The following is a 10165-nucleotide window of genomic DNA, read 5'->3' on the forward strand; positions in this document are numbered from 1 at the left end:
GCATCAATTACCCGGTTTTGGAAGGAGGTTCGGAATTGAAGTCAAGTTTAGTCCATCACCTCCCGACTTTTCATGGATTGGAGAACGAAGACCCGCATAAGCACTTGAAGATGTTCCACATTATTTGCACTAGTATGAAGCCACAAGGGTCAACCGATGACCAAATCAAGCTAAGGGCATTCCCCTTTTCATTGGCCGATAGAGCAAAAGATTGGTTATTCTATCTCCCCCCGGGGTCAATCAACTCATGGACCGACATGGCAAGAGCTTTTCTTGATAAGTTCTATCCCGCTTCAAGAGTCTCAAGTCTTAGAAATGAGATTTGTGGAATCCGCCAAGGTCAAAATGAGACTTTTCATGATTATTGGGAGAGGTTCAACAACTTGTGTTATAGTTGCCCACAACACCAAATTCTGGAACAACTCCTCATTCAACACTTCTATGAGGGATTGTTACCAATGGAGAGAAGACTAGTTAATGCCTCGAGTGGTGGAGATGTCTTTAGTAAAACTCCACAACAAACAAGACAACTTTTCAACACCATAGCCGCAAATTCCCAACACTTTGGCCCGCGCCAAGACATGAAAAGAGATACACAACACAAAGTTAATGAAGTGGGAACATCAAACCTAGAGTCTCAAATCAAAGACTTAACCTCCGTTGTTCAAAAGTTAGCTATGGGACAAACTCCACAAGTGATGGTTTGTGGAATATGTGCAACAATGGGACATCCTACGGATATGTGTCCCATTCTCCAAGAAGATGCGGAACATGTAAATGCCACGGGAGAGTTCCAAAACTATCATAACAAGCCATCCGGTTACCAAAATGCATATAATTCAAGTTGGAAGCCAAATCCCAATATGAACTACAACCAAAGACCATTGCCTCAAAATGCATTGGTTAGACCATCCTATCCACCACCACAACCTCACTACCAACATCCACAACCACACTATCAATCCAAACCACACCCTCCACATCACCAACAACCTCCTCAATCCCAACCAAGTAGCTCCGGAATTTCTCTTGAAGACATTGTCAAATCCTTAGCCACTAGTACCCAACAATTCCAAAAAGAGACAAGAACTAGTATCTCCAACCTTGAAGCACAAATGGGAGATATAGTTACATCCATAAGCAAGTTGGAGTCCTGTGGGAAATTGCCTTCTCAAACCGAAAAGAACCCAAATGTCAATGTGGTGAGCTTGAGAAGTGGCAAACAAGCCGCAGAGAGTAGTTCAAAGAAGAAGCCAAGAGATGAAGAGGAAGAAATAGAAGTTATTCCCGTTGAAGAACCTATAGTCAAGAACGATGCACGAGCCGGAGTTCCAAAGAAGACTACCCCTCTAGTAACACCCATAGCCACTCAACCGCCATTCCCCTTCCGACTTGCGACTTCGAAAAAGAACATGGAGGAGAAAGAGATTTTGGACACCTTTCGAAAGGTGGAAGTAAACATACCTCTACTTGATGCAATCAAGCAAATCCCGAGATATGCAAAGTTTTTGAAAGAACTTTGTACCAACAAGAGGAAGTTGAAGGGGAATGAGAAAATTTTGATGAATGAAAACGCATCCGCGGTTTTACAAAGGAAACTTCCACCCAAATGCAAAGATCCCGGAATGTTCACGGTTCCTTGCAAGATTGGAGATGTCACTTTTAGTAGTGCTATGCTTGATCTTGGTGCCTCTATCAATGTCATGCCCTATTCGGTGTATGAATCATTGAATGTCGGACCCTTAAGTGAAACCGGTGTCATAATCTCTCTTGCGGATAAATCAAGTGTCTTTCCTAGAGGTGTTTTGGAAGATGTCCTAGTGCAAGTGAACCAATTGGTCTTCCCGGCGGATTTCTATGTGATTGATCTAGATGAGCAAGTGTCCTCCAAATCGGCTTTAATCTTGCTTGGGAGACCGTTTTTGAAAACGGCTAGAACAAAGATTGATGTATATGCGGGAAGTTTGACAATGGAGTTTGATGGTGAAACAATAAGCTGTAATATCTATGATGCTATGAGATATCCTAGTGATGTTTCATCTTTGTACTTTGTAGATGTTGTTGAGCCACTGACCCAAGAATTGTTCGAGTTGTCTAATGGCGATGTGTTGGAAATGATTTTAAGCAAAGGATTTGATTGTGGGAAGCTAGCCGAGCAATTAAAGTTTTATTCCTTGGATCCGGAGGTTGAGAAGTTGGTCAATAATTTAGAGGTGAAGAAATCCACAAGATTTGATGTCAAGCAAATTGAGTTGACCCCAACCCATACGAAGTTGTCTCCATCCCTTGTTCAACCACCCGAATTGGAATTAAAGGTCCTACCTCAACATTTGAAGTATGCTTACTTGGGCAAGAATGAGACTCTTCCGGTTATCATTTCGACTCATCTAATCGAATTTGAGGAAGAGCAACTCCTCAAGGTGTTGAAGGAAAACAAGGAAGCCATGGGTTGGACGATTGCGGATATCAAAGGTTTGAGTCCCTCCACTTGTATGCACAAAATCTTGATGGAGGATGAATGCAAGCCGAGTCGGGATGCGCAAAGAAGATTGAACCCGCCTATGATGGAAGTTGTAAAGAAAGAGATTTTGAAGCTACTTGATGCGGGGATGATCTATCCAATCTCGGATAGCAAATGGGTGAGCCCGGTGCAAGTCGTTCCCAAGAAGACGGGAATCAAGGTGGTCGAGAACAACAAAGGTATGATGGTCCCCACCCGTGTGCAAAACGGGTGGAGAGTATGCATTGACTACCGCAAACTCAATGCAAGCACACGAAAAGATCATTTTCCATTACCTTTCATTGACCAAATGTTAGAAAGGTTGGCCGGGAAATCTCACTATTGTTGTCTAGACGGGTACTCCGGTTTTCACCAAATCCCGGTGGCACCGGAAGACCAAGAAAAGACAACATTTACATGTCCATTTGGCACTTTCGCATATCGGAGAATGCCATTTGGATTGTGTAACGCCCCGGCCACTTTCCAACGTTGCATGGTTAGTATCTTTTCCGAATATGTCGAAAACATAATTGAGGTTTTTATGGATGACTTTACGGTATATGGGAACTCGTTTCAAGAATGTTTGACCAATCTCACCAAAATTTTGAAAAGATGCATTGAAACAAATTTGGTTTTAAACTTTGAGAAATGTCATTTCATGGTGAGTCAAGGTCTCATTTTGGGTCACATTGTGTCTGAAAAAGGAATTGAGGTAGATAAGGCCAAGATCGATGTTATTCAAAGCTTACCTTACCCGACTTGTGTTCGGGATGTTCGTTCTTTTTTGGGCCATGCAGGTTTATACCGACGATTCATCAAGGACTTTTCAAAGATAACAAGACCAATGTGCCAACTCTTGCAAAAGGAGGCCGATTTCGAGTTCAATGAGGCGTGCAAAGAAGGTTTCGACAAGCTCAAGGAATTGCTTACATCCGCTCCCATCATACAAGCACCAAATTGGGATCTCCCTTTCGAGATCATGTGTGATGCAAGCAATTATGCTATTGGCGCCGTTTTGGGTCAAAAGAATGGAAGAGCCTCCCACGTGATCTATTATGCATCAAGGACACTAGACAATGCTCAAAGCAACTACTCTACCACGGAGAAGGAGCTATTAGCCATAGTGTTCGCTTTGGAGAAGTTTCGACAATACCTACTTGGCACCAAAGTTATAGTGTATTCGGATCATGCGGCTCTCAAGTACTTGATGACAAAGAAAGATGCAAAGCCAAGACTCATCCGGTGGATCTTATTATTGCAAGAATTTGATTTGGAAATCCGAGACAAGAGTGGATGCGAGAACCTTGTTGCCGATCATCTAAGCCGAATCACTTCAAATGAAACTCCTCTCCCGTTGCGGGACGAGTTTCCGGATGAGCATCTCTTTTCCCTTACTCAATCTACTCCTTGGTATGCCGATATCGTTAACTTTTTGGTCACAAAAGGTATCCTGACACATTCACACGTGCTCAAAAAGATAAATTGAAAAGTGATTCAAAATACTATGTGTGGGATGAACCTTATTTGTGGAAACATTGTCCCGATCAAATTATTAGGCGATGTGTGCCCCAACAAGAGCATCAATCCATATTGCAATTTTGTCATGAATTTTCTTGTGGGGGACACTTCGGACCTAACCGAACCTTGAGAAAGGTCCTTGAGTGTGGACTGTTTTGGCCAACCATGTCACGCGACTGTTACTTGTTTTGCAAAAGTTGTGAACGGTGCCAAAGGACGGGGAACATTTCACAAAAGAACCAAATGCCCCAAAATCCAATCCTTGTTTGTGAAATTTTTTGATGTATGGGGGATTGATTTTATGGGCCCATTTCCCGTCTCGTTTGGCAACGTTTACATCTTGCTCGCGGTTGACTATGTTTCTAAGTGGGTTGAAGCCAAAGCCACAAGATCGGATGATGCCAAAACAGTTATCGACTTTTTAAAATCTAATGTCTTCGTGAGGTTTGGTGTGCCTAGGGCTTTGATTAGTGATCGAGGGACGCATTTTTGCAATAAGATGATGGAGGCCTTGCTGAAAAAGTACAACGTGACCCATCGTGTCTCTACCGCCTACCACCCTCAAACGAACGGTCAAGCGAAAGTCTCAAATCGTGAGGTGAAGAGTATTTTAGAGAAAACAGTGAATCCGACAAGGAAAGATTGGAGTTTAAGGCTTGATGATGCCTTATGGGCCTATCAGACCGCTTACAAGACCCCGATAGGAATGTCACCCTTTAGGTTGGTTTTCGGAAAGTCATGTCATCTACCCGTCGAATTAGAGCACCGTGCATTTTGGGCGGTCAAGCAATGTAATTACAATATTGATGAGGCGGGGAGACATAGGAAGCTTCAACTCCAAGAGCTGGAAGAATTGAGAAACGACTCCTATGAAAACACAAGGATTTATAAGGAGAAGACGAAGCTCTTCCACGACAAGTCCATCACCCGGAAGCATTTTGAACCGGGGCATAGGGTCTTACTATACCATTCACGATTGAAGTTATTTCCAGGCAAGCTAAGGTCAAGATGGATTGGACCTTTTGTCGTGATAAAGACTTTTGACCATGGGGCGGTGGAAATCCAAAGTGAAGAAACGGGACAAATCTTCAAAGTCAATGGGCACCGATTGAAGCCATTCTATGAAGGTTTTAATGCAAATGCTCTTGAAATCATCCATTTGGATGTCCTGGTGTGTTGAATCAAGCTAGAAGGACGTCTTGCCAAAGACGTTAAAGAAGGGCATTTTTGGAAAGCATTATGCTTTCACTTTTTCCGGATCCAAATAAATCGTTTTACAAAGCGTTTTCGGGTTTTTGAAAAATAAACTTTTGGAAGGTTTCACCTTTCACTCCCCGTTTTGTTCCCACTTTTGTCAAATTTTTGAAACCGGGCCTTATGGGGATCGTTTTGGCTTAAAAATCAAGTTTTTTGGAAAAATTTCATTTTTGAAGTGCAGGAATTCCCCGCGGCCCGCGTGGCTTGGAGGCTTAATTTTTGCGCGGCCCGCGTAGATCGAGGATCAGTTATAGTACAACACCGGCGGCCAGCCCGCGGCCCGAGTCCCACCCGCGTGAAAGATCAGAGAATTCAGAAGTTTTTCAGCAGCTAGACGCGGCCAGCACGCGGCCCGCGCCTTACCCGCGTGGGTATTCGAGCACTTAGCAATTTTTTTTGGACCATTCAGTTCCCGCGGCCAACCCGCGGCCCGAGTTGTGCCCGCGTGGAGGTTCAGAAGCGATCCAGTTTCTTCGAGTGGCTAGACGCGGCCGGCACGCGACCCGCGCCCTGCCCGCGTGTTGGTCGAATAACTGATTCTTTTGAGCTGTTGACTGCTTTGACTTTTGTTGACCAAGGGGTTTAATGAGTTGACCAACATTGACCGGGTTTGACCTTTCTTGACCATGGATTAAACACCTCCAGCACTCATCTTCTTCATTCTAACCTAACAAATTCCACCATTTTCTCTCTAGAAGCTCAAGAACACCATAACCCACTTCTCACAAAAATACATTTTCCCGGAGTTCTATCGGTCGGAATCTCGTGAAACCACCGCCATTCTTCACCATTTTTCATCCTCTACAAACCCCACCCAAATTCCGGTCCGATCTGTGGCAGGAATTCCGGGCGCCACCACCACCCACCACCACCTTCTTTCGCATTTTCCGGCCAACTCCGGCCACCATTGGAGATTCTGAGCACGAGGTTTTGTTTCCTTCATCAAAGGCTTTCTAACCATACCCATATTTTCCCAAAAACTCACGAAAAATTTCCGGCCAATTCGGGGTGCCGCCACTCCAGTCGCCAGAAAGTCATCTTGAAGCTCGTTTGTGGGGTTGTTTTAGCGACTAAAGCGTCAAATACGGAGCAAAATTGTAAGCTTGGGGTGTGTCTTGACGAAATATTTTTGGTGGCACTTATTCATCCCGGGTCTAAGAAAATTGGGTACTTTCATTCCTTTATCTTGATTATTTGCATCTTGATTACCCATTAGTTGTTGGAATTGTGTGGTCTTTGGTGTCATTTGAAGATTATTGTTGATAAAATTTTGTCCCGGATAATGTCTAAACGTGCCAAAACGGGGACGGGAGCTACTTCCTCTAAAGGTGGATCAAAAGGAAAATCCAAGGATCCCCCGTTTCGTTTGTTGAATCGAGGGACCGCAAAACATATGATTTTCTCGTTTCGAACAAACGTCAAGTCAAGTCAACAAAATTCCTCCATAGGGAATCTTTTGCTAGTCTTGGGGTACTCGATGGAGTCCAAGCGTTATTTAACAATATTGGATAGGGCCAATTCCTCTATAACCGCGCCGCCACCTATGTTGAACCAACCTTGGAATTTCTCGCCACATTCAATCCCGGAGAGGAAGGCGAAACCGTCACCTTCCAAATGCTCGGCGAGAAACGATCCCTACCATATCGGGTGGTGAACGCCCTGATGGGCACTCCAGTGGACAATCTATATCACCAACAAGACCCATGGCCCGGAAACTTCAATGAGCATCACTTTTGGCAGCAAATTACCAACGAGCCACAATACTCATCGTCTTCGTCAAAGGCCTCCTCCATAATTCACCCATGTTTGCGCCTAGCGCATCGAGTACTCACATGCACCATTTTTGCCCGCTCCGAAGTGGGACAAATTTCAAAGGCGGAATTATTTTTTCTTTGGTGCATGACTCGTGAGAACGGTCCGCGGCCGGATTTTGCCTCCTTTTTCTTCACCAAATGTTACAACCTCACAACTATGGACAAAGGAGACATTTTCATTGGGGGATTGATCACCCTCATTGCATCTCGGCCACCGCTTCAACTTCATCTCTCCACTCTTGCATTCGAGAAGGCTTTCGGCCCCTCTAGCCTTGACGGCCACGCACTCCGCCGAATGCAACTTGTCCGGGATTCGGTCGTTGGTCCCATGTGGATTCTTGACAACCAACCATACCTCATTCTTCCCCACGAGTATATAGGGAGTTTCGACCCAACTGACCCCGATCAATGGATCATTCCATCCGACTACCCTCCTCCTATAGATAATGAAGATGGCCAGTTTCAGCCTCCACAAGATTTTGCCAAGCCTCAATATCAGCCACAGCAGCAGGGGGGACACGAAGTCCCACCATATTTCCCCCTACGTACTTTGACCAATTCGCCACAATGTTCTCCACGGTGCAGCGCATCGACACCCAAACGCAAGAGAACACGAGAGCCATCCAAGATGTGGTGACCCGTGTTGATCGATTGGAGCAGTCCTTCCCGCCCACTTCCCGCCAGGTCCAGGATATGTGGGACTACCACTATCGCCACGGGCATTTCCCGCCGCCCGACCCTCCGATTTAGGTCATTTCCGCCCTTTCCTTAAGCATTGAGGACAATGCTTGTTCTTAAGCTTGGGGTGGGGCATTTCCCTTTTCTTTTACTTTTTCATGCATTTTTTTAAACTAGGTTGCATTTAATTTTAGTTTTAAGCTAATTTGCATTCATTTTTTTATTTTTTATAAAATTCCAAAAAGATTTTATTTTCTTCTTTTCTACTTTCTATTTTTGCATAACATTTAGCTTAGGGCATTAGCATTCATGCATTTTTGTTGTCCGTTTATTCTCACCCCCCTTGGATGCCATGGAACAGGTTCACAGTTATTGTATCATTATTGGTCCAGGATCTTGTTGTTATCTCACCCATCGAACCGGGACCACTAGCTGCAGTTTGGGACTTCATACTTGGGATCAGATGCTGGAAGCTTAAAGGGGTAAGTGATCATGGCCAAGTAGTTTTCATGAAGAATTATGCATGCAATACTAACAACTGTAGGATATACTATAGCAATGGATGTTCTTAGCCTTGCGGTCACTACCGCTGAGAGGATCACACTTGATCATGTTTGAACCGTTAAGATGAAGCACTGGTGCTTGTCCCCGAGTAGAATCCATATCCGGTCTCTTTACATCACCATATCTTTTTGCGATTTTCTTAGGATCTTAGAGAGTCTTTTAGTCCGCATATGGACATTTTCATTATTTTTGAAAAATTGCAAGTTTGAAAAGGAGCTTACATCTTTACGCCCCACGCATGGTCATTTTCACATTTAGACCATTTGGATTATATTATTACCCTCTCGGTTCCACTTACATACTCTTGGGAACCAAATTTTGAGTCAAAAAGTTTTCAAAAAAAAAAAAAAAAAAGAGAGAGAGAAAAAGAATAGCATGCGAATTTCCAGCTGCAACTATCTTAAATACGTGACCGGTTCAATTATTGAACAAATTTTCCAACATTTTGGTCACCCGGCGTTTGATATTCATTTGTATAGGCTTGTTTTATTGTATATAGATCGAGTTGTTTTTCGCAAATTGGTGATGTTAGGGCGACTGTTGAGTCGGATACTACGGGAGGTTTGGGCCAACACTAAGTGAACCGATTCCTACAACGGTGCCCGAGCGATTAAACCCAATTACACATGAGAGTAGCCGGCAGACGTGAGATCAGACTGTACACTTAAAAGAAGAGCTCCACACGAGCCCACCCAACAGCTTTCTCCCTACTACATATGTTCTTCATTGTATGTATGTTCCATTGGGCTGCAACTGCTCATCCCTCCTTACTCACCTAAAGGAGTTGTCCTGGCTGTGGTTTATGGTCCCATTGTCATCGGATGAAAAATTCGTGAGGTAATAGCAAGATCAATTCTGACCATGTTGACTAACGGTGATCAGGTTCCGCGGTTCTATCCATTCTTTTTATTTTCCCTAGGATAGTTCATCCCGAGTTCTTTTTAGTCTTGATCTTACTTGAGGACAAGTAAGGTTTAAGCTTGGGGTGATTTGATAGCTTCATTTTATTTACTTCTTTTTATAGTTTATTTTAGCATATTTCATTCGCATTTTAGTTAATTTCCATGCATATTTTCCTTTTTGTTATTTTTATGACCATTTCGGGTACTTTCTAGTTTCTTGAGCATTATTGCAGATTTTTTGGAGGCTAGCGGAGCGGGATTTTTGGGAGGCGATTGGACTTGAAAAGAAATGGGGATTTCATGCTTGATGGCTGTGGAGGTGATTCATGGAGTGGGCTGGTCAATTGCTTGAAGGCGTGGAAGTGTTGAACTTTAAATTTGAAAGACACGGGAGAATTCTTGAGTGTGCAAGATCGATGTTTAGGAGTTTGCAGAAGTTTTGAGTGATGTGGAGAGACAAATTGGGCTCAAATTGAAGAAATATTGAAGAAAAATGGGCTAGAAGCAGATTGGATTCGAACTGAGCCAATGAATTTGCTGTGGGGGCCCAAGACTTGAAGAAGCCCAAAAATTTCCGTCGAAGTCACGCGGCCCTCGTAAGATTCCCCGCGACCTGCGTGGATTCCTGACAAGGGCAATTTCGGGATTTTACTTAGAGCTCTATATTGGGAAGGTTGGTGTGCCTCTTTAGCCTTATCTTGGAGGTTCGATTTTGATACTTTCTCTCTGGAGTTTGGAGCACTTTTGAAGGCCAAGAACCCTCAAGAACTTCACCATTTCATCTCTTAATTCTTGCTAAATGTTTGGTACAATCTTAACTAACTTTGTTTCCTTGAGTTTAGTCATGCTTGGCTAAACTAATCTTGATTGACTTTTGTTGAATCCTTTGAACTTTTATTGAATATTGAAGAATCCATGAATTTGTGCTTGAA

General features: G+C 43.6%; 1 protein-coding gene across 1 annotated transcript; it reads left to right on the forward strand.

The window, feature by feature from the left end:
* The first annotated feature begins 1115 nt into the window (after positions 1 to 1115).
* LOC145138933 (uncharacterized) lies at positions 1116 to 3986 on the forward strand. Its single transcript, XM_079072928.1, has 2 exons — positions 1116 to 2700; positions 3298 to 3986. The coding sequence occupies exons 1-2, from the start codon at positions 1116 to 1118 to the stop codon at positions 3984 to 3986; spliced, it is 2274 nt and encodes a 757-aa protein (XP_078929054.1).
* The last annotated feature ends 6179 nt before the right edge of the window (positions 3987 to 10165 follow it).

The sequence above is a fragment of the Lactuca virosa genome, chromosome 9 (assembly GCF_052849685.1).
Source record: "Lactuca virosa cultivar CGN04683 chromosome 9, Lactuca_virosa_CGN04683_v6, whole genome shotgun sequence".
Lineage (NCBI taxonomy): Eukaryota > Viridiplantae > Streptophyta > Magnoliopsida > Asterales > Asteraceae > Lactuca > Lactuca virosa.